At 43.4% G+C, this 25,626-nt stretch overlaps 1 protein-coding gene across 3 annotated transcripts in view; it reads left to right on the forward strand.

Moving 5' to 3' along the window:
* ACAD9 (acyl-CoA dehydrogenase family member 9) overlaps positions 1-25,626 on the forward strand; it is a 1,114,604-nt gene that overhangs the window by 1,034,861 nt on the left and 54,117 nt on the right. For all 3 annotated transcript variants that reach the window (XM_044078083.1, XM_044078081.1, XM_044078082.1), the window contains exon 17: positions 774-846. In XM_044078083.1, coding sequence (XP_043934018.1) covers positions 774-846 — 73 coding nt within the window. The remainder of the gene's footprint in view (positions 1-773; positions 847-25,626) is intronic.

Genomic DNA, 25,626 nt, shown 5'->3' on the forward strand with positions numbered 1-25,626 from the left:
ACCCAGACTTTGGTTGAATAGGGTGCCTAATGGTGCCACAGTTTCCTGCCTGAGTTCATGTAGGATGCAGCCTGGGATGTTATCAGGTCCCATGGAGGCTGTATTTTTTGCCTTTGAGAGGGCAGTGATGACTTGCTGCCTAGAGGTAAGGGGAAGGGCCAGGTGCTGGTGATGTCCTGATTTACTGATGGGGGGGGAAAGAGGGGTGAAGTTTTCACTGAACCTGTCTGCCAGCAGGTTGGCTACATCTATGGTGTTTGTGTATCTGCTGTCCTTGACCACCAGTTTTGAGCAGAATTCTTCTATATCATTGTGGGATATAACCCATATAGCTTAGGCTACTGCAACAGTTATCATTCAAATGTCTGTTATGGTAAGCTTACTTACTCTACCTGTACTTTCTGTCAGTTTACCCCACTTTGTACCTGTACTGTATGCCAGTTGTAAACCATAAATATAACTAAGAACTATGTTATTCAGCAATATAAACTGGAGTCATTGTAGGATAAAATGTCAAGCTGATCAAAAAATAAAAATAAAACTGGTACAGTAAGTTGTTGAACTTCAGTAAACTTTGTTTTGATTTCTATTGTAAACTGTAGATTATTGAATGCTTGAGAACAGATAATTGACTAAGTATGGCAATATCCATGGTAACACCTTACTACACCACATTGTTTAGTCTCAGTCAGCATACATTTGTGTCATATTACATACATTTCTCATTATGATTTGACAAGATGTTTCTCATGTTCTGAATTCTTTTTTTGCAGGTACTTCTTGCCAACACTTTCTGCAAGGGGGCATATTTTCACAATAATTATCAGATGATCCAGCTTGAAAAAAGTAAGTTGTGTAAAAGTTTTAATCTAGTAGGAATTAAAAGGCATGTAGAAGTGAAACTTGTATAGTAACCAGTGAATCATTTGTAGCATAATGTAACCCCAAAACAAGAGCTCAGTGTTTGTAAACTAGCCAAAGCCTTTTGCATGTAGGAAGGCTGGCTTTAGCAGTTTCAGTTATGTGTTTCATATGTTTTTCAGCAGTGTACATAATATAGTTAGCTCTGACTGGGTTACAGGTCCATGACTGAAAGTTATATGCATGTGTGTCATGTGAAGGAAGGCAAAGCAGTATTACATGAGTCAAAATTCTGATTTCTTCCAAGGTGTTAGATTTGCTTAAATCAGGGCTCTGTAGCTTGCATGATGTTTCGTTCTACCATTTCTGGATTTTGCACTCTTAGATGTCTGCAAACAGTAGACAAGAGGGAGCTGTGAGTGTATAGTCATTCAAAATGCATTCTGTGTTCAGCATAACCAGATTTTTGTAAACATTCATTTGTGGTTCTTGTGAACAACTAAGCTTTTCTATTATTTTATTTTTAATTTTACATTTGTTTACCGGGAAAATCCGACTGGAACAAGGTCCATTTACAGCGAAGGCCCGGGGAGAAAAACTCCATAACATAACAGCACATATACAACAAATGTCAAAAAAAAAATTCTGTACGGAGGCATGTATATAATCAGAGCTCCATGTCTTTATATGACAACACATAATCCATGAATGACAGAAAATTTCTGTACAGTGGCATATATACAGTCAAGGAGATTTTTCGTACCTTAGTTTGATTTGAACAAGCTTGATATATAGATAGCAAAACTTTGAATTCTGTATTGGTAGTACAAAGCATAAAAATGAATGAATGGAATCTTGAAAATAATGCTATTTGGGAGATGTGTCATAGCGTGAGAAATAGTTTGTAGGATAGTAGTTCCTGATAGGGAGTATTTGTGTAGTACAAATAGCTGAGGTAAGCAGTGAGGAGATGAGGTGTGGCAAGTTAGGAGGACAGCAGAAAAGATTTTATGTGATGCAGAGACAGAGCCATGATTGCAAGTGGTGAGACTTTAGTGATATCTTGAAAAGTGAGATGGATGGTGCAGAGAAGATACTTTGGGGGAGGTTATTCCATTCCCTAGCAAGAGTGTGGGAGAACAGACCTTTCCATGCAGTGTTATTGCCTTTGGTTATGCAGAGCAGGGTTTTGTTGGATGAGCGTAGAGGGCGATTTGCAAAATATCGGTTTAGGGCTGGGGTTTTCTGAAGGTTCTTTATGTTGAAGGTGAGGACTGATTGGTGGTAGCTAATTAGCTGGGGGAGTTCTAACCACTGTAGTTGCTTCAGGGCAAGACAGTGATTACTTCTAAAAGTGGAATTTTGCAGTTTTATTGTAACATGACTCTGGTTTGTTTAGGTCTGTTTTCCTGATATGAATTAGGATTGGTGATGCATACATTAGGGTAGACAAGAGGTGGGTTTGGGTTAAGTAGATTCTAGCTTGGTCCGATAGGAACTGTTTGTGTTTGTATAGGGTTCCTAGTTTATGTACCTTTGTGATGGTTTGTGAGATATGGACATTAAACTTTAGATTATATGTTTCAACCCCAATCAGCTTAGTGTGAGGGGAGGAGGGAGATTGTGGTCCCGTTTTTGGAAGTGATAGTGAAGGTAGGAGGTGTGGATTTGGACTTATTGGGGGTAAAAAGGAGTAATTTGGTCTTGTTGGGGTTTAGAATGAGTTGGATATCGGTAATCCATTGTTCCACGGAGCAGAAGGATTCTTGGGTAAGCTTGTGAAGAGTGGTTATGGATGGGGCTGAGCAGATTAGGGTGGAGTCGTCTGTGTACTCTGTAAGTGATACATGCAAGGTGGAAGTATAAAATCCAAGAAAACGCTCAGCAAATGGATTCCTCTCCAAAAATATTTATTGCAGACAATCCAAATCACACGGTAAGCAAACAAAAACTCCACCAAGTGAGGATTAAGCCACCATAAGTACACATTAACATGGAACTTCATCAGATGGCAGCTAAAAGACATCAAATCCTTTAAATACATTTGTTGTGTGACATCACTTCCCCCCAGAAAGACAGATAAAGAAAAAAACTACAACTCATGCATTTTAAGTCAGCAATTACGAATAATCTTTCCATAAAAAGTATATGTATATATGTATGCATCCATCCTGTAAAGCAACATTTTTTAAAAGTATATGTTAAAAAATGTATAATAGTAAGTAAAAATAAAAAATAAAACGTTAATAAAAAATTAATAAAAAATACATCCTACAAGCAACATTTATAGCACTACCATTTAAAACAGCGTAAACAGTGCTGTGTCTTGCATTTGCTCAAATACAACCAGCAAACCCTCAGGGAAAACCAGAATAGAAAACCTAAATTAATCATCTACGCAGTGCTTTTAGTTTTAGTAAACTAGAAATAGAAACATTGTCATTGAGACCCATCCAGCATGTAGCATTCAAATGGAGCTGCCACACTAGCTCCGCTTTTGTAATAAGTACTGCCAGGCTTTTTCCGAACAAGGTATTATGTCCACACTAGCTCCGCTTTTGTAATAAGTACTGCCAGGCTCTTTCCGAACAAGGTATTTTGTCCAAAATAAAGAATTTGAATGTGTGGTCTGGGTGTTGTGTAATATGCCTAGCAAGGGCATTAAATTCAGACTTGTCCCTGATGTTTCTTACATGCTCACTTATTCTGACTTTAATTTTTCGTTCGTTTTTTTTTATAAAAACAAGGACATGTATCGCATATTGCACCATACACAACCCTCTCAGTATCACATGAGCCCTTAAACCGCAACCTTAGATATGAAGTAGTTAATTTCATTTGATCATCAACCTGTGGCTCGGATCCAAGCCGCAGCTTACCAAGCTAAAGATCTGAACTCCAAGCTCCTCCCCCTTACCCGTAATACCCTGCAATCTCCTTCCAATCCTCAGATCTCATTTGCCATGGCTTCGCCAGCAAGAGATTTCTGAGCTCCAGGAGGTTATTTAGATTTCATCTAACTTTCAGTCTGTGTGCCCCCCTTTTCAGTGCTAAACAGTTTTAGAACTCTTCCCTTATTCTCTCCGGGTGTTTTGGTGTATAGTTTTAGAGATCGTTCTAGTATAGAAAGTTGCTAAACTTTTGGTTGTGTAGGCCTCCCTTCCTGCCCTTAGCGTGTGTGTGTGTGTGTGTGTGTGTGTGTGTGTGTGTGTGTGTGTGTGTGTGTGTGTGTGTGTGTGTGTGTGTGTGTGTGTCTGCCCCTGACTTAGCTTATCTAAGCAGGTATGTCAGGACTTTCTCATAAGTGTACAGAGTGTGGCCATAAGCTGTCCCCGGCCGATGGCCACACACTGTGCGTAGTTTGTTTGGGGGTCCCTCATTTAACATTGGGCTGCAGAATTTGTGTGGCCTTTAACCCCCGGGCCCTGCGGGATCACAGGATCCAGCTGATTCTTGCGGGTCTTTTACCCGCAGAGTCAGCTAGTTCTTCTGTGGCTTCATCTTCTTCTTCAGTCACAGCTGTGACTGTTCAGCCTTCTGGCCCTCCTCCCCTGTCTGGGACTCGCACTCCCACCTCTATACAGGGAGAGAGAGAGGCCAAGAAAGACAAACAGAGAGAGAAAGAAAAAGTGAGAGAAAAAGAGAGAGACAGAGACCAAGAGAGGGGTCGCAAGAGGCAAGCAGACTCGGACCCATCGCCCCTCCCACTTTGATGTTATTTCTCCACAGAAAATTGCAAGGTCGTCTTCCCCTCTGCTCCGTTCTCCATGATTTTCCCCTGAGCCGGAGGAGGATGCTCGGCCCGCTTCGAGGTCGTCCTTGCATCGGCCCTCCCGGCCTTTGTCGGTGGCGTCCTCAAGGTCCATTAGGAGCCTCTCTGAAGCCGATATGGACCGGATGATGAGAAGGTTTCTGCAAACTCAATTGCAGATGGGAGTGTTGCTGCCCCCCCCCCAGCTGGATTGTGAGTTCGGCCCTGACATTCGCCCCGATAACTTCTTCTCTGATCCACCTTTGGGTTTCGGAGTCTATGGATCCGAGGAGCTCCGGAGTCAGGGGGTCGGCGCTGATGGTACCTCCTACCTCAACGCCGGCCATGCCCTCGAGCCTATCGTATCCCTTGTCAGATCTGAGCTCTCGGAGCCGAGATCTGGGCATCAGATCCGAGGGGATGAGTGTGTCGTCGGCCCCGTTGTGGTCGGGGCATACTGTCTCCTTGGTTCCATCTATTCCAGCCTCTGCTCCAATCCCCTCGTCTGGTCCAATGGGTCCGGCTACCCACACCACCAGCTTCAGGGAAGTCGGTTCTCCTTCAGCTTTCGATGTTGTGGAGAGGGTTCTCTCTGGAGGATCAAGACCCCTCACTCTTTCCTCGGAGTCCACCCTTGCTCCCTCGCAACTGAGTTTGTCTTCCATCATCCAGTCCTCCCAGGGGCAGCCTGTATTGGGTACGCCCCAGACAGTTCCCCTTGAAGAATATGAGACAGTTTGCGAGCCCTCCCTGGAGAGTCCCCCAAGGAGGCCCTTCGCAAATGCCAGTGCAAAAGGAAGCACATGGACTCCCCTGAGTCACTCACTGAAGATACTGACTTGGAGGAAGGGGAAGGTTCCCCCAGATCGCACCCGAACATGTCTCCTTCAGAGACATAATGGAAATTCTTTGCCAATGGGGGGGGGGGTTGGTCCACCCAAAAACCTTCCTCGGACGAGTCAGTGTTTTTGGAGACATTCGATACAGGCCCATCTACCTCTTGGGTGTCCCCCTCGGCCGAGCTTCTGGTGGACCTTATTACCACCAGAGCCCGAAAGGAACCGGACACTGTATAGCCTATACCCAAACGGCCTGACAAGGTATCGAGTCCTCCTGCGGACAAAAGCCACTTAGAGTAAGGGTTCCCCAGTTGATGCCACCAAAAAGGAACTTGCCCAGGAAAGTTCCTCGGTCCATCCCCCAGACAAGGAGTCCAGGGCGATGGATCGTCTTGGAAAGTGGACTTTTGTTTTGGCTACCTTTTCTATAAGGGCATTGAATTACATGGCCCTTGTAATCTGACTGCAGCATGACCTTGTGAAAGAGTATGCTGAGTCCCCCGCAGAGTCCATTTCGGCCGAGGATAAACGGGATGTCCTTCAAGGATGCATCTGCAGTCCTTACAAATGGGTTGTCCTGTCGTCAGGCAGCCCTTCGGTCGGCCGGATTCCAAAGTCTGGGTCTGGCATCGGCTGGTGTCGCACTTCACCCGACGTCATTGCTGCAGTTATTCGGGTATAAAGGCATCAGCCGACGCCATTTTCCTCAGTCTTTCTTGCCGCGTGGCGCCCGAAGCAGAAGCTGTTCGCAAGTGCCGGTCGGTCAGAACCAGAGATTACTACTACCGAATACTTCTCAAAGCAGAACCATCTAACAGCAAGAAAAGTCCTGCAAGCCTTGGGCTGCATGGCATCCTGCATAATATTGGTCCCACATGCCAGACTGCATATGAGAAAGCTACAGTGGTACCTAAGGAATTTATGGTCTCAACACAAGCACAGCCTAGAAACCCAAATTCCAATAATTCCATGCCTGAAGCAAGAATTCCAATGGTGGGCTCAGGCCTGTCAATCAAACAAAGGATTGCCCTTCCACAGCACTCAACCAAGCCAAACCATCACAATGGACGCCTCAGATCTCGGTTGGGGGGCCCACATGCTGGACAAGTGCATACAAGGTTTATGGACTCAAGATCAGCTACACCTACACATAAACCTAAAGGAAATGCTGGCAATAAAACTGGCAATTCAGACATTCAGACCATTTCTTCGACAAGGTCAATTGATGATAAGGACAGACAACACCACAGTTATGTGGTACATCAACAAGCAGGGAGGCACACATTCGTACCCTCTATGCCGGATGGCACTGGACCTCTGGAATGTGGCCCTGAGTTACAACATTCAGTTACAAGCAATTTTTGTACCAGGAAAAGAAAACATTCTAGCAGACATATTAAGCAGAACTACCACGGATGCCCACGAATGGATGCTGCATCCGGACATCTTCAAAACCATTACAAGAAAATGGGGACTCACAGAAATATTATTTGCATCCCCACGCAATCACCAACTAAAGAAATTCTGCACCAGGACGTACCACCCACTTGCTTGGAAGGTGGACTCCCTCTCCTTCAGTTGGAAAAACCTGACAGCATATGCATTCCCACCACTTCCTTTGATGCACAAGGTGCTATTGAAGATCAAAGAGGACCGTCCAAGGATCATTCTAATAGCTCCAGACTGGCCAAGGCAACATTGGTACCCACTACTGAGGAGCATGTCTCGGGAACAAATATGGCCCCTACCCTTAGTTCCCTTGCTGTTAACTCAGAACAACTACAACACCCTGCATCCAAACCTGAAAACTCTGCAGCTGACTGCCTGGAACATTGCATAAGACAAACTAACCCAAATTTATCCCAAAGGGTTAAAGACATTATCTTGGAAGCTCACAGACCCTCAACAAGGAAAACCTATTCAGCAAAATGGAAAAGATATCTCATTTGGAGTACTGCTAAAGGAGAAGATGTGTCACTGGTAAACATAGCCAACATCCTGGAATACTTGGCAGAGCTCTTCCACAAAGGCCTGTCCTATTCTTCCATTAAGATTCATGCATCAGCTATTTCAGCAGAATATGACTTGGATCCTCCAGTCTTCTCACATCCCCTGCTCAGGCAGTTTCTGAGAGGAATTAAAAATGTGAAGCCACCTAGGAAGCCACCATTACCTGCATGGGACTTGAACTTTGTGCTAGAAAAATTGACACTTCCTCCTTTCGAACCAGCAGCAACAGCAGAATTGCAATACTTATCATGGAAAACTGCTTTCCTGCTGGCAATCACTTCAGCAAGAAGGGTATCTGAGCTACAGGCATTAATGGCAGTACAGCCCTTTCTGATCTTCCATCAAGACAGAGTGTCCATGAGAACAAATCCTACTTTTATGCCTAAGGTGGTCTCCAGAGTATCTTTAAATCAGGCTATCCACCTACCTACATTCTTCCCCAACCCACAGAACAGGGGAGAAAGACTGTTGCATGCCTTGGATGTACATAGACAATTACGCTACTACCTGGACAGGACCAAGAGCAATAGAAAAACTGACCAGCTACTGGTAGCATATGCAACAGAAATGGAAGGGAAAGCAATTTCAAAACAGACAATCTCTAAGTGGATAGGAAATTGCATTAGATTTTGTTACTCCTACCATGGAAAGAAAACTCCAGAAAACATCAGGCCTCACTCTACAAGAGCTACAGCCACTACCACAGCTTTTCTACGAGGAGTGGCTACCAAAGACATTTTAGAGGCTGCTACTTGGAGCTCCGTGCATACATTTGCCAAGCATTATAATTTACCTTTATACTCTAGATCCCGAGCAGGTTTTGCCACTGCTGTTTTGCAAGGGATCTTAACTACACCATAACTTTATTTTTCCTCCTCCCCCAGTTTGGCTATGGTATTCTACCCATTTGTAAGGACTGCAGATGCATCCTTGAAGGACATAGTACAGTTTTGTACCTACCATAAATGTAGATGTCCGATAGGAATGCATCTGCAGTCAGGATTACCCACCCTCCTTCCCCTCTGCGGTACTCCTAGGGTATTTGCCCCTCTTATAGCTAGCTGGGGGAATCTATTATGGTGTATTTGTTGCTGAAAATGGACATATATCCAGTCGGATCCTCCCGGTTAACAAATGTAAAATAAAAAATAAAAAATAAATAAAAATGTACTTACATGCTGTTTGACTTAATGTCCAAGCACCTGGCTAATATCCTACATATTCCTTATTTATCCTAATCTTACTTACATCTGATACAAATTTGATGGAATAACTTATTTTGTTCTAGTTTAATATGTATAACTACTCTGTGATATTAATGTTTTTTTTTTATACATGTCTGGAGCTTTTCTCCCCGGGCCTCCGCTGAAAATGGACATATATCCAGTCGGATCCTCCCGGTTAACAAATGTAAAATAAAAAATAAAAAATAAATAAAAATGTACTTACATGCTTATTTTTTGTTTGCTCTCTAATATTTGGAATCATTGGCATTTATCCAAATTTAGCCTTCCTAGAGGGCACCTGGCATCTGGGGCAAGAAACACTGAGGAAAATGGCGTCGGCTGATGCCTTTATACCCGAATAACTGCAGCAATGACGTCGGGTGAAGTGCAACACCAGCCGATGCCAGACCCAGACTTTGGAATCCGGCCGACCGAAGGGCTGCCTGACGACAGGACAACCCATTTGTAAGGACTGCAGATGCATTCCTATCGGACATCTACATTTATGGTAGGTACAAAACTGTACTTTTTCTCGGCTCGTATGGCCACTCTTAAATCTGTGTCAAATACGTCCATGCGTTTACTCTCTCATGCCAACAAGGGAGCTGCTAGTGCAGCCGGGTCCGGTATTGCCATGAGACGTCATGCCTGGCTCCGGCTTTGTAATTTTTCGGAACCCTTCAAGGCACCCTTCGCTAACGCCCGTTTTGACGGTTCGACCCTGTTCGGGAAGACCTTCCAAGATGCGCTTGTCCAGAGTGAAAAGGATGGGAAAACCTTGTCAGCCATCGGGATCCGCTTCTCTAACCCTCAAAGGTCCTTCTCCAGTACCAGCAAGGGCAAAAGAAGCTGTGGTTCCGGAAATCTCAGCAGTCCCGGAACACTCAGGACTCCTTCTCCCCCAGAGGCAGAGGGGGGACAAGGTGGACGCCGGCCCAGAGGCAGAGGTGGACCAAAGAACTTTGAGTCACGGGAACCTTTTTCTGAATGACCCGTGCAGCAGCCCTGAGGAGTTTCCCGACTGCTCCTCTCTGGAGGCAGTCGGGGGACGGTTCTCGAAGCACCTAGCCCAATGGGAGTCCATCACGTCATATCGCTGGGCGCTTTTAATAATATCCAGAGCGTATTCTATTCCCTTCATAAACAACCCGCTATGCACAAGATGCCTCCCGGATGTCCCACCCGCTCAAAGGGAGGCAGCAGCTTTCGAGGTAAGAAAGCTGCTAGAAAAAAAGAGCAATCCAACCAGTGCCCCCAGACCAGTCCGGGTCAGGCATCAATTCCAGGTTCTTTTTGGTGCCAAAAAAGACAGGGGACTTGAGGCCGATTCTCAACCTATCCACAATGAACCTGTCCGTTGCCAAGGAAAAGTTCCAGATGGTCACTCTACAATCCATCCTGCCCTTCTTGCAGGAGGAAGACTGGATGTGCTCGATAGACCTCAGGGATGCATACTACCATATTCCGATGGACAGGTGATCCCTTTCGGCTAGCAGTCAGTCATTACCAGTTCAGGGTCCTACCCTTCAGTCTCACCATAGCTCCCAGGGTGTTTACCAAGGTCATGGCAGTTGTAGCAGCCCACCTGAGGCTTCAGGACATTCAAGTCTTTCCGTAGCTGGACGACTGGATTCTCACTGCCTCCACCAGGCATCAACTTGTACTTGCCAGGGATTTCTTTCTTCAGTTGTCTACCCGGCTGGGGTTCATGATAAATCTCAAGAAGTCTTCCCTCCAACCTGTTCAAATTCCAGACTTTATAGGAGCAAGAATAGACTCTCTTCAGGCCAGGATATTTTTGACTCCAGACAGACTTCACAACCTGGCCCTTCATGTATTGGCGCTCCTTCAGTCCCCTGCACCCCCACCGGAGTTAGTCCTGAGAGCCCTAGGGTCCATGGCAGCAGGGATAAATCTGATTCCTTGTGCACATCTACATATGAGTGTTACAGTGGATGTTACAAGTTCAGTGGTCTCTACTACATCAGTCTCTAGACTTTCCGATTCCTCTGAGCAGATTGTGCAAGAATTCTCGCACATGGTGGCTTCAATCCCAGGAATTGCGAGAAGGAAGCCCATTTGTTGCACCTCCGCCCCAAGCCACGGTGACCACGGACAACTCCCGCTTAGGGTGGTTGGGCACTGCTCGGGCAGGACCGTCCAAGGCACATGGACTCAGAGCGAGACCATTCTGCGTATAAACTTTCTAGAGATGAGAGCAGTCCATTTAGCGTTGCAGGCCCTTCATGCCTTTCTTCCTCTGGGAACTATTGCTATCCAGTCAGACAATATGTCAGTGGTCTGGTACATCAACAAACAGGGGGGACCAGGTCTTATCCACTTTGTCGAGAGGCCATGAGAGTATGGGAATGGGCGATCTCCGCCAACCACTTTCTGATAGCAGCGCACATTCCGGGTCGGTCCAACATCTTGGCAGACAAATTGAGCAGAACTATCCTTTCTCCTTACGGGTGGTCTCTGAACCCTTATGTAGTGGACCAGATCTTCCTCAGGTTGGGTCAGCCTTACTGCGATCCCTTCGCATCGCCGTCCAATGCGAAGTGCAGCGAGTTTTTCACTCTAATTCCCCCAATGGGGGAAGCCCTCAAAGATGCTCTTGTCCATGCTTGACCACCTAGTCTTCTTTATGCATATCCCCGCTCCCACTCATGACAAAATTCTTACAGAAAGCTCGTCGGTTGGGGAGCAGAGTTATCCTCATAGCACCATTCTGGTCTCATCAAGTTTGGTTCCCTGGCCTGCGGTCTCATCTCCTAGCTCCGCCCTGGATCTTGGATCCCATTCCAGATCTTATTCATCATCCCTCAGGAATCATTCCTCTGAATCTGGACAGCCTCAAGCTCACAGCTTGGTTACTCCAGTTCCCTTAGTTGCTAAGACTCCCAGTATCTCTTCCCCAGTTAAATCCATCCTGATAGCGGCACATAAGTCCTCTACCAAGAAAGTCTACAGTAGTAAGTAGAAACATTTTTCCATTTGGGCTTCAGAGAGAAATCTGGATCCCTTTACCGCCCCGGTTCCAGCAGTGTTAGACTTTTCCAACAAGGGACCAGCTCTTCCATTTTCATGTAGGGGAAAATTCAGGCTCCCTAGCTGCTGCCAGAATTTGCAAGACCTCTTTGAAAGGTACTTTTCTTCTGAGGCCTCCTATTAAGAATCCTTCCCTGCTGTGGGATTTGACTTTGATTCTTCAGGCCTTAGTCATGCCCCCATCCGAGCCTGCAGCATCAGTTGACTTAAAATTCTTGTCATGGAAGACAGCCTTCCTGGTGGCTATTACTTCAGCCAGGAGAGTGTTGGAACTTCAGGCCCTGTGTATGAAACCCCCTTACCTAGTTTTTTTTCAGAAGGATAGAGAATCTCTCAGGACTAACACGTCCTTTCTGCCTAACATTGCCTCGAAGTCAAATATTAATCAGTCGATTAATTTGCCTGTATTTTTCCCTAATTTTCAAAATAAAGGGGAATATAAACTTCATTTGCTTCATGTGCACAGGCAGTTACGTTTTTATTTGCATAGGTCCAAACCTTTCCGTAAATCTGATCAGCTTTTTGTTTCCTTTGCTAGACCCTTTTTGGGAAAACCAGTTTCAAAAGTGACTATCGCTAAATGGATTTCACTTTGTATTTTGCAAACTTATAGAGAACTTGGATTACCGGCCCCAGAAAGGGTTCATGCTTACTCCACCCGTTCTATGGCTACTTTGACTGCATTCTGGTCTAGAGTTTCCCTGGATGATATCTGCTTAGCTGCTACTTGGGCTTCCTCTCACACCCCTCATTACTCATTATAAGCTAGATTTGGTGTCTAGAGGAAGGGCTTCTTTTGGCTCTGCAGTTCTTCCTTAAGGGCCTCCCAAGATTCGGGTAGCTGGGGACTCTGTCCCACAGGTTGATGATCAAATGAAGTTAATTACTTCAGATAAAGTTGGAGTGTAATGTGAATAGTACAGGCTTTGGTCACACTCATAAATGTGGGAGATGCAAATTTTGTTTATTTTTGAGAATAATAAAGTTAAAATCAATAATATTAAAAAAGAAGTTATGTACTCACCATAATGTTCCATCTGAGTGGTTAGTCAGCAACCTCCCCTTCCTCCTTCCCCTTGACCTTGATGGTTATTTGTCTGTTTGGGCTCCATGTCCTGAAGGTGGCGAGCCTGGTGTATGAGTTCAGGTCAGGTCTTTTTAGCTTAGGTTGTTGGGTGTCATGTTGTTAGGTGGCAAACTCGATCTGAGGATTGGAAGGAGGTTGCAGGGTAGTATGGGTAAGGGGGAGGAGCTTGGTCCTTAGCTTGGTAAGCTGCCGTCTCGGATCCTGAACCCACAGTTTTTGTTTGCTTTCCGTGTGATTTGGATTGTCTGCAATAAATATTTTTGAAGAGGAATCCATTTGCTGAGCGTTTTCTTGGATTTTGTGGTTTTTGGACTTTTTTGCTTTATTTCCAGGGTGGAAGTATATCGTTTGTTAGTGAAAATGGTGAATAGTAGAAGACCCAGTATTGAGCCTTGTGGGGGCGCCTGTAATAGTTGGTAATAGAGGAGATAGTGTACTTTGCCATTTAACTGTTTTCTGTCAGAGATAGCTTCTAAACCGTGAGGCAGTTGAGGAGGTAAAGGATAAGGTTAACAGAGTGTCTAAGAGTAGGTTATAGGAGACTATATCAAACGCTTTTGATAGATCTAGGAATGTGGCTGAGACAAATTTATAGTTGTTTCTTAGTTGGTTAATCTGATTCGTAAAGGAGAGTAAAGCAGCAGTTGTGCTATGGTTTAGGCGGAAACCATGCTGTGTGGGGGAGAGGAGGTTATTTGAGGCTAAGAAGTGCATTACCTGGGTGTGAATACATTTCTCCAGAAGCTTGGAAAGGGGGGACAAGATAGCAATTGACCGGTATTTTGATAGTTCATAGGAGTTTCCAACTTTGTGAAGGGGAATTATATGTGACACTTTCCATAGATGGGGTATGTAGGTTTCTTGCATAGAGCGGTTTATAAGAATTGAGACAGGGTAGGCTAGTGATTCTGCAGCTAATTTTAGAAAATCTGTGTGTAAACCATCTGCTGTGAGTGTGGTGGGTTTTAGTTTAGAGAGTAGCTATTTAACTGAAGAGGCTGATACAGGTGAGAGTGTGAAGGTGGGTATGTTAGTTTGTTCTACAGTTGGGGTGGTTTTAGTGTTCTTGTTGGATAGCTGGATAAATAGTACAAGGATAGATTCTGTGAAGTGATGATTGAATTCTGAAGCTATGCTATCATTATCAGAATTGTTGTTGGGAGATGGGGTGGTGGCTTTGCCCGGTTTTAGAAGGGTATTGATGGCCTGCCAGAACTTTTGGGTTCTAGACTGCTTGTTTTGGATGTCTAAGAACTAGTTATTTTTATCTACTTTTGTTTGGGTTTAGGCCTTATTTCGGAGTTCTTGATATTTCTGTCTGTCTTGGATAGTGTTATTCTTTTTCCAGTTTTTCCAGGCATTCTCTGGCTTTTATTAAGGCTTTTGTTGTCCTGTTTAGCCATGGGGCATAGTTAACTTTAGTCCTGAGTTTCCTGATGGGAGCTAGTATGTTAAGTGCATTCATAAAAGTAGTATTAAAATAATAAACTGCCTGGTCTAAAGGTAGAGTTTTTAGTGGATTCCAGTCCTGTTGCTGGAGCATACCATTAAGAGTTTGTGGATTGACTTTGGGCGCGTCCCTAGTCTCCTTGAATAGCATGAGATTGCGTATTTTTGCCTGTTTACGAAGGAGGAATGTGGGGCAGTGGTCGCTCAGTGTATCCGGTAAGCAGCCAACATGATAATTTTCTATGTGGATATTAACTAGTGTCCAATCTAGAATGGAGGTTCTATTGGATTTTTTGTCTACTCTGGTGGGTTCTTGGATTAGTTGTGAGAGTCCAAATAAGTTTAAGGGGGTTGTTGGAGTTGCAGGCTAGCCAGTCTAAGTTTAGGTCGCCTAGCAGGATGGTTTCTTGGGGTAGGTTGATTGTGGCCCATTGTAGTATCTCTTCTATTATAGGTGAGTTAGTTCCTGGATGAATATAACTACAGAGGATGTTGATATCAGGATGGTTTCTTGGGATAGGTTGATTGTGGCCCATTGTAGTATCTCTTCTATTATAGGGGAGTTATTTCCTGGAGGAATGTAACTACAGAGGATGTTGATATCAGGATGGTTTCTTGGGGTAGGTTGATTGTGGCCCATTGTAGTATCCCTTCTATTATAGGCGAGTTAGTTCCTGGATGAATATAACTACAGAGGATGTTGATAGCAGGATGGTTTCTTGGGGTAGGTTGATTGTGGCCCATTGTAGTACCTCTTCTATTATAGGTGAGTTATTTCCTGAAGGAATATAACTACAGAGGATGTTGATATCAGGATGGTTTCTTGGGGTAGGTTGATTGTGGCCCATTGTAGTATCTCTTCTATTATAGGTGAGTTATTTCCTGGATGAATATAACTACAGAGGATGTTGATAGCAGGATGGTTTCTTGGGGTAGGTTGATTGTGGCCCATTGTAGTATCTCTTCTATTATAGGTGAGTTAGTTCCTGGATGAATATAACTGCAGAGGATGTTGATAGCAGGATGGTTTCTTGGGATAGGTTGATTGTGGCCCATTGTAGTATCTCTTCTATTATAGGTGAGTTATTTCCTGGATGAATATAACTACAGAGGATGTTGATATCAGGATGGTTTCTTGTGGTAGGTTGATTGTGGCCCATTGCAGTATCTCTTCTATTATAGGTGAGTTAGTTCCTGGATGAATATAACTACAGAGGATGTTGATAGCAGGATGGTTTCTTGGGGTAGGTTGATTGTGGCCCATTGTAGTATCTCTTCTATTATAGGTGAGTTAGTTCCTGGATGAATATAACTACAGAGGATGTTGATATCAGGATGGTTTATTGGGCTAGGTTGATTGCGGCCTATTGCAGTATCTCTTCTATTATAGGGGAGTTAGTTCCTGGATGAATATAACTACAGAGGATGTTGATATCAGGATGGTGTCTTGTGGTAGGTTGATTGTGGCCCATTGTAGTATCCTTTCTGTTATAGGTGAGTTAGTTCCTGGATGAATATAACTACAGAGGATGTTGATATCAGGATGGTTTCTTGGGATAGGATGATTGTGGCCCATGGTAGTATATCTTCTATTATAGGTGAGTTAGTTCCTGGATGAATATAACTACAGAGGATGTTGATATCAGGATGGTTTCTTGGGGTAGGTTGATTGCGGCCCATGGTAGTATCTCTTCTATTATAGGTGAGTTAGTTCCTGGATGAATATAACTACAGAGGATGTTGATAGCAGGATGGTTTCTTGGGTAGGTTGATTGTAGACCCATTGCAGTATCTCTTCTATTACAGGTGAGTTAGTTCCTGGATGAATATAACTACAGAGGATGTTGATATCAGGATGGTTTCTTGGGGTAGGTTGATTGCGGCCCATTGTAGTATCTCTTCTATTATAGGTGAGTTATTTCCTGGAGGAGTATAACTACAGAGGATGTTGATATCAGGATGGTTTCTTAGGGTAGGTTGATTGCGGCCCATTGCAGTATCTCTTCTATTATAGGTGAGTTATTTCCTGGATGAATATAACTACAGAGGATGTTGATATCAGGATGGTTTCTTGGGGTAGGTTGATTGTGGCCCATTGTTGTATCTCTTCTATTATAGGTGAGTTACTTCCTGGATGAATATAACTTCAGAGGATGTTTATATCAGGATGGTTTCTTGGGGTAGGTTGATTGCGGCCTATTGTAGTATCTCTTCTATTTTAGGTGAGTTATTTCCTGGATGAATATAACTACAGAGGATGTTGATATCAGGATGGTTTCTTGGGGTAGGTTGATTGCGGCCTATTGTAGTATCTCTTCTATTATAGGTGAGTTATTTCCTGGATGAATATAACTACAGAGGATGTTGATAGCAGGATGGATTCTTGGGGTAGGTTGATTGCGGCCTATTGTAGTATATCTTCTGTTACAGGTGAGTTAGTTCCTGGATGAATATAACTGCAGAGGATGTTGATAGCAGGATGGTTTCTTGGGGTAGGTTGATTGCGGCCTGTTGTAGTATCTCTTCTATTATAGGTGAGTTAGTTCCTGGATGAATATAACTACAGAGGATGTTGATAGCAGGATGGTTTCTTGGGTAGGTTGATTGCGGCCTATTGTAGTATCTCTTCTATTACAGGTGAGTTAGTTCCTGGATGAATGTAACAACAGAGGATGTTGATTCTCTTTTTGTTTTTAAGGGACATAACGGAGCCTAATGTCTTTGCATTCTGGAATCTGGGAAGTGGGGTTTTTAGTGGTTGGAGGATGAGTGCCTTTTTAAATAAGATTGCAACTCCACCTCCCTTTTTGGTACCTCTGTCTTGCCTTAGGATGTTATAGCCTGGGGAAGAATTTCTTTGTTTTGTGTGGCAGGTTTTAGCCAGGTCTCTGTAACGGTTAGTATGTCTGGGGAGCAGTGGGATATGAATGCGTGAAAGTCATGTAGTTTGTTGGATATGCTACGTGTGTTTATATTGATAATAAGTAGGTCTGACTTGTTTCTGGGATAGGATTGGGTTGCTTGGACCTGGGTTGGGGTGTATGTCCCCTGAGATTAGTAGCCATTTTCTGAGGAATAGTGTGTTTTATGGCATATTGAATATTAATATATATTTATTATATTATATTATATAATATTAAATATAGTTATTAATATTAAGCAATGTGAACATGCTTATTGCAATATGCATAAGCTGCATTGCCACATGAAAGAGTAGATCATGGAGTTTTTATAGGTTCATAGCTTCATAGGAGCTAACTAGGCTAGTGGCCCTAGAGCCCTTACAAGCCTAGCCATGTTAATCCCAAGTTGCCCCATCTGTCCTTATTAAGTGAATGTATTTTGCAGAGTTAGTTTATGGTGAACACCAACTCCCCGTGCATTGGGACATGGGTGCCACCCCCGGGGTGAATTTTGTGGTCTTGCATTCAGTTGTCCCGAATGCACTTAAATAAAATCAGTGAGATGCTCTGCTTCACATGAACTGGAAGTTTGTTCCAGAGGAGGGGCAGCAGTCTCTGTGAGACATATTTGTCTCTCTAACATGTTCTGTTAATGCCACTGGCTAGGTTAAGATCATTAGAGCAAGTGACTCTTGTGCTGTTAGATTTGTGTATGTGAAGCATATCCATCCGGGCAGCGTCTGAGACTGCCATGTACGCCAGGAACAAGTCTCCTCTCAGCAGCTTATATGATAAGAGTGCAGTGACAGGTCCTTTAGTCTCTCCACTTACGTCATGTTTTGGAGACCCTGTATTTTCTTGGTGAGGAACCTCTGTGGTCTCTCTTTAGTTCTGCAGATGTCTGTTGAAGTACATTCAAAAGAAAGCATTGTACTGTATTAGTGGTCTGATGAGGGTCAAGTACAGTGGGGCTACATCATCCTTAGACCTGGATGTGATGCCTTTACTTATGAGATGCAAAATGCTTTCCTTGCCACAGAAGAAACTTGGTAGTCAAAGGTCATATTGCTACCTGTGTTCCTAGGTCTCACACCCCACTAGGTTTGAGCTTAAGAGGGATGTTGTCAATACTGTAGTTAGTGGGGAGTTTTACTTTTCCAAAGGGAATAATAATGCACTTTTTTGCATTTAGTTTTAGACTGTGGCTTTGGCACCAGTCATTTGTCTGTGTTAGCTTTTCCTGTAGTATGTTAACATCATTGGGGACTCCATGATTGCACCCAATTTGCAATCATCAATGAACCTGATAAGCCAAAGGCTGTCTAATTCAGCCTGGACGTCTGAGAAGTAGATTCCAAACAGTAAATGACCCAGTACAGCACTTTGTGGTACACCACTGGTGACCAGTCTACTGGTAGAGGTGGAGTCACCAACTTTGACAGTATGTATTTTGTCTGTGAGCCCGTTGGCTACCTATCTAGTGATGTAAGAGTTAATCTCTAACTGAGAGAGTTTGTGTTACCTGAATGGGGGATTGTGTCAAAAGCCTTGACCAGGTCAGGATAGGCAGTATGCATCATCTTACCATCATCCAGGGCTTTGGTGACTTTCTCACAGAAGTCTACCAGGTTTGATAACCATGATTTATCCTTAACAAGCCCGAATTGGGTTGGGTCTAGAGTTTGGAGGTCGCCTATGCCCTTGTTGATAAAGTCTAAGATGATTCTTTCCATGGCCTTTCAGATGAGACTGGTTAGACTTGTAGGTCTAGAGTTCCCAGGGTCTGTTGATGCCCCCCTTTGTGCAAAGGGATTACTGTTGCTGTTCTCCAGTCTGGAACAGAGCCAGTTCTTGGGCTATGGTTAGAGCGTTAAGTGGGTCTGCTAGGTTCATAGGTAGGTACTAGGCTATCGGCCCTGGGGCCTGTATAAGCCTAGCCAAAAAGGTTCCCTGGCTTTCGCCACCCAAGAAAATTATTTTTCTGTGCCCCTGTCGAGCAGTGCCACAGAAGTAATCCCCAGGGTGAATTTTCTAATTCCCATCCAATCGTCAAGATTTTTCATAGAGGGCCAATGAGGAGCTTTGCTTGACATGAATGAGTAGTTTGTTCCAGAGTGTGGGAAGTCTCTGGGACAGGAATCTATCCCACCAGCATGTTCTGTTAATTGAGGTGACAAGGTTTAGGTTCCTGGAGCTAGTGGTTCAGAGAGATTGGGATTTCTTTAAGTGTAGCATGCCCAACAGCTCTGAGTTTGACTTAGCTGTGTATGTTAGGCAGAGATCACCTCTGAGTAGGCGATATGCGACGGGGTATAGCTGGAGTTTTTTGAGACTGTATGCGTATGGCATCTGTTTGAGGCTGGTAATCCTTCCTCTTACTGAGGTATTTCTGTGGCCTTTCCAGTTGTTGTAGGTGTCTTGTGAGATGCATGCCAAACGGGGCATTGTACTCTATAATGGGTCTGATGAGAGATGAGTAAAGAGGAACAGTGACCTCCTTTTCTCTAGAGGAGAACCCTTTTGTGATGAGGTGTGCCACATAGAAGGATTTCCTGACTACTGTGGCGACGTGGTTATCAAAAGAGAGACTACTGCCCACCTGTGTCCCGAGGTCTCTTATCACACTTTTAAGTGTTTAGTGAGCTACCACCTATGTGGTAGTTCATGGGTACTGAGTTTTTCCCAAAGGGGTTGACAATGTCCTTCTTGGCATTGAACTTGAGGCCATGACTTTGACACCAAGCATCTGTCTCTGTGAGGCCCTTTTGTAGAATATCTACATCATCATTAGGTTATTCTATTATGGCTCCCAGTTTGCAGTCATCTGCAAACTTTGTTAGCCAAAGACCTTCTGTGTTGGCCTGCACTTCAGGGATGCTATTTTTAATTTCATACTTCGCTTTAGAGGATTTCAGGAGATATCTGATTTGCTTGTTCAAGCTGAGGAAGGAATTCTTCCTCTGCTGAGTCAGTTCCCTCTTATTCTTAGACATGAGTTTCTTCCTCTTGTTATGTAACCCATTTATATTTGAGGTCCACATTTTTTTTTTTTTTTTTGGGAGGACCTGGTTTTGATCTGATTCAGATACAGACAAAAAGTCTATACAGCTGCTTAAGTGTTTATACAGGACATTTGAGTACACCTGTGCAAAGGAGTCATTGTCTGCTAGTGTGAGGGTTGTAAAACGTTTTATACCATCACTTAGTAGTCTGAAGTTACCTTTGGGAAAATTCTTCAGTTTTTTGCTCCTGTGGGAGTGTCAGGTGAAGTTGCTTCAAATAAGACAGTTTTATGGTCCTACCTTACCAGGAAAGGCATCACATGGGGAAAGTGCATTGACACATGTTTTAGTGAGTTACTGTGTCTAGGGCATTTCAGCCCCATTGTGGGGGTTCATACTATCTCTTCCAGAGCATTTGAATTCATAAAATTCAGGAACCTCTGGGCAAGTGTATTTGGACTCGTATATGTCACCCAGTTGATGGAAGGATAGTTGGAATCACACATGACTATGTTGCTGGACTGCATGGAGAGTTATTCCAGTAAGTTCATGTAGGCGGTGGGCTTGTCTTGGTTCATGGTGGACGACCTTTAGCTTGCAATGATGTGGTGCAGTATTTTGTCTAGAGTTAATTGGACAGGGAGTAGTTCCAGAAAGTCATGCTGTTTGACCAGTCTCAAGATGTAGTTGGCTTTAATAAAGATGGATACCTCTCCACCTTTGGTTCTTTCATGCTCATTTTAAGGTCTGAACATGTGGAAGGCATTGTAGTCTTGCACGGCTGGGGTGCTCTCTGTGGCCTTGAACCATGTCTCAATGACTGCACAGACATCAGCATCTTCCAAGGTAAGGAGCGATTCCATGGAGTGCAGTGTGTTTAGACTTCTGGCATTAAGCAGCAGAACCTTAGTTTGCCTCAGGTGGATTTTGTTATATTGGAAATTTTGTTGTTTTTGACATTGTCTAAAAAAGGTTCTGTGTGGAGGCAAGTGCCTTTCCAGTATCCAAAAGCTTAGAGGAGATGGGTGCAGAACATCTCGGGCAAAGCAGTGTGGCCTGTCGACCATGTCATGCCAGGCTGACAGATACTAGATCCCTCTGGGCTGACACCCAAAGCTAAGCCAGTTGTTGAAATCATTCATTGTTTATACTGTGGCATCATCTTGGGAGAAAGTAGAATGCTGTTTAGGAGCTAGGGTCATACCTGCCTGAGCCGCACAGTATGAGGGTTCAGTCATGTCTCTCTTCATATAGTCCAGACAGGTAAGTCTTGAGCCATTCACCCCAACATGAGCTATGACTGAGTCATAACGGTATCTGTTGAGTGACTTATGTGCATGCATAATCTGGCAGATAGCTAACCGTGACCTTCTTGTCCAGCCTGGTGAGGGGAACATCTGTTTGTCTCACTGTAGAGTCGCCTGTGACCAGGACATTTGGTTTAGAGGTGTTTTGCTTTAGGGGCTTATTTGTTGAGACACATTTGTATGTATTATGTCTAGTGGTTTCTATTTGTGCAATAGTGTGCACACTTTGTTAATGTTTGGGAGGTCTCTGAACTTTTGATAGACTTCTAGTGAGTACCTCCGCATATGTTGGTCTGTGTGTCATGTCTTTGGTTTGTGTGAGAAGTAAAAAGTGTATATTGACAACCTGTTTATTATCCATTTTTGTTACATGTGAGAAGTGATTCCAATTTCATAGTGTACTTATATCTCTCACATAGGGTATTTGTTTGCTGTTGTCAGTATACATGAGGCAATTACTACGTTGCCATAATATTCCCATGTCAATCAGGCTAGCCAGAGAAATGATGGGAAACTTTGTCCATTATAGGAAGTTTTTTTTTCCTTAAGAGCTATTAGGGAAGGGAGTGGGCTAGTTGACCAGCTTTTGCACAAGGACTATCAAGCAGTTAGGGAAAGGAGTGGGTTAGATTGACCAGCTTTTGCACAAGGACTATCAAGCTGTTCAGGAAAGGAGTGGGCTAGATTGACCAGTTTTTTACCTAGGACTGTGAAAGGCTGTTAAATTGAGGGTTGTGGATGATAGGTGTGGCAACGCTACTCAGTGCACAACTAAGTTGCCCTTACTGCAACAGAGAAGCTTGTGAGCGTTCCACTGACAGTTGCCTAGGGAAAAATTGTGTTTCAAGGCATTTACATCTGTACAGGGCACTGCTAACTCCCATTGCATGATGCCCAATGAAGAGCAAATGCGAGGCTTAAATGTAGTTGAAATTAATCAGTTTTAAGCTAATCTGCCAATAGGAAAGTACACAGTGAACCTTCCTCCAGCAATCCCAAACTTGCACAAGGCTGGTCCACACTTTTTTGCCACAAGAATGCAGAGGAACCTTTCTTAATGTAAGATAGCTAATTTAGTGCTAGAGTATAACAAAAGCATGCTAGATTCAACAGGTCTGAATCTAGACTGTGCTATCTAGGCTGAAAATAAGTTGAAAACAAGTGCAGAAAATATGCAGCCTCAACTGTAAAAAATGTAGAAAAAAGCAGTGGTCAGATACAATTTAAAATGTGCAACAGAGACACAAATCCACCTGTTTTTCTTGATGCAGAAGTCAAGTGTTTCACCACCCTGAACAGACCAGCCTTACCTCCCAGTGCACTAGATGGAAAATCCACTTACCTCTTGATGTACAAACAAGTGCTCACTATAGTGTAATAATACACTGCTTTGTCCAGCAGCTAGCTAGAAAATAAGTTAAGATCAAGTAAGTCAGTAGAACAGACAGTGAGAGGCAAAATTCACTTTTTCAATACAAGCATGAGGAAAGGCAAATAAATAATTCAGTATTATCAGCAGCAATGTAAAAAGGGAACGGTTAAGCTCAGTTTACAGTAGGGATGGGCAGCTTAAAATCACCAGGTTTAAAAAGCACGTCAACAAGGGTGATGGTGGGTGGGAAACACTTGCAGGTAATAACCAGCAAGGCTTTAGTTTATGCAGGCTTGAAATCTTTTCAGCAAAAGACAAATGGCCAGAAATTCACAGTGTGTTTAAGTATCAGACAAGAGACAATTAAACAATGAAAAACCTGTGAAATATACAGTCTAGATAATTTAAGTGTCTACCTCTCACATAGAACAAAAACACCAGGCCAAGCAGATTTCTTAAAATAGAAAACAAAATGGAATAGGAAAAACAGAAAGCAGCCCTATCAGTCACAGACTGTTAGTTTGTTTTATTTGCAGTTAATGTTGTCTGTTTTGTGTTAACCATAAAAGTCTAACTGTATGTGAGTGACTTTTAATTTGTCTTGTGAAGTAGCCATCAAAGGGCTATACAGTATATATTGTTATAGGTTATGGGATCAAACCCTGCTATGTAGGCCATTCCTTGTATGCAGTATTGTGCTTTAAGCTAGACTGGCAAATAGCCATCATAAAAAATCACTACTGCAGAAATCATCAAAATAACAACTTGGCTGCTGGTGGATGGCTGGGCACTTGCTCTGATGTTTTAAGCACTTGAACTTTTCTATAGGATGAGAGAAGTGCATTTATAAACTGCAGTCAGTAGGGTAAAGCACCCTTACTCAGTTTTGTTTTGCTTCCTGAAGTCAGCTGTCAGTTTGTGAGCTGTGTTTCACTAGTTTGTCAGGTGTTTGTAATAGCTATCTACCTGGTAACATATTCATTTGTGACATTTTTACCCCTTTTAAAAGTAATTTTTATTTTTTTAATTTAAATTTATAAATTTTTTTCCTTTTCTACAGAAAAATCCCCTTTTAATTTTTTTTTTAAGTTAATAATCTCCCATCCCCATCCCCTGTGTGTGGTGTGTGTGTTTTTTATAAAATAATATTTTTGCATTTAGTTAATTTAATTGGATGTGTGTGTGTGTTGTGTTTAGGCACCATGTCTAAAGAGGGATCGGGCCCCTCGGAGTTCTTGGGTTCCTCCTGACCTCTGTGAGAGGGGAGTGGAGAGTTCGGCATGGTTCAGGCTCTTCCCTGGAGCCTCAGTCTGCCCTGTTACTGTACCTGTCTCTGTAGCTTATCTCCCTCTCTGCCACAGGATTCGTGGTCGGCCCAGGGTCCTCTCCTCCAATTTGGGAATTTCTGGAGGACTTCTGATGTTGAGCCCGAGATCCCAGGGAGAGCCCTCCTCTTGGTGAGAAGCTTGTAGAAGGATCTACTGTCCACTTCCCCACTCGTGGCCCTGAGTTCCTAGCTCGGAGCGGGCCTCTCGGACCTGCCTTCTCTCCTCTCCTCTCGAGAGAAAACAGAGGGTACTGGCCACAGGTATCAGCCCTGAGTCTCTTCCCCGCAGGATCCCCCTCATTGTACCTGCTTTGGATCTCTGCCACTTCTCCTCCTAGTGTCTCCTTCTTCTTATGCAGGTAGTTGTGGAAGAAAGGCGACTTGCTCCTGCTCCTGCCAGGCCAGTCCCCAGTCCCTCCTCTAACCTTATCACTGCCCCTAGTGAACAACAATTCTTACCAAGGTCCCGCTGATCTTGATGCTATGGTGGTGGCTGCCACCAAAAAGGAACTTTCAGATCTGCCCGTCGTCTCCATCTCCCTCTAATAAGGACATCTGGGACCATGATAGGCATGGAAGATTGAGTTCAGCTCAGACCTCTTTGCTACGCGCTCGCTGAATTATCTTTGTCACTTCACAGACCCCAGAGAGATATCCCTGAAGGAGCTGGGAGAAGTAGTTCAGGATCCCACAGCTTTCCACTGATAAACAGAAGTTGCTATTTCTTCAGAATATTAGTTGATTATAATACAGAGAATTATGATTAGTTCCCCAGTCACAACCAACTTGATATGTTTTTTGACTTTGATATCAAGGATAATCTCAATAATTTCCTAACTGTAAATCATTATCTTATGCTGTTATTTTATACTGCCGATACCCCCTCTTAAAGTCAGCAACTGTCTTTCAGGCACTGAAGCTGTGCTGAAAATTTTCACTTCAACTTTTTATTGTTCTGTGTTCCATTTTTAGGAGAATGTACATTAAAAAAATTGTGAGCAGTGCTCAAGCCTTAATAAGAGCAAATAAAACATTTGTAATAAAGTCATGTAATTGTAAAACATTATTAGATCACAGAGGAATGTGTAGGTCTTAACGTCCTGTCATTCTTTCCCTTCACCTTTTGCCTCTGTGCCTAGTTTTTGTTTAGAAGGAGGCTGTGACAAAGGGAGATACTGCCAGCACAGCTATCTGGAATTTTATAAATAATTGTATGCCATTTGTGAATATCAATATGATTTGTATAAGAAGCTTGTGGTACAAATGTATCAGAACTGTATGTCATGTATATCTAACTTCTGGTACAGAAGTGTGTGTTGAAAAGTTTTTTGCAAAGTACTGTTTGAAACGTAACCACAGAGTGTCCTACTGGATTAGAACAAAAATGTACATGGACTTTTGTAACTGTTTAAATGTATATAATTTACCAGTGGAAACTGGA

The sequence above is a fragment of the Protopterus annectens genome, chromosome 7.part0, assembly GCF_019279795.1.
Source record: "Protopterus annectens isolate FY-2018-M chromosome 7.part0, PAN1.0, whole genome shotgun sequence".
Classification (NCBI taxonomy): domain Eukaryota; kingdom Metazoa; phylum Chordata; order Ceratodontiformes; family Protopteridae; genus Protopterus; species Protopterus annectens.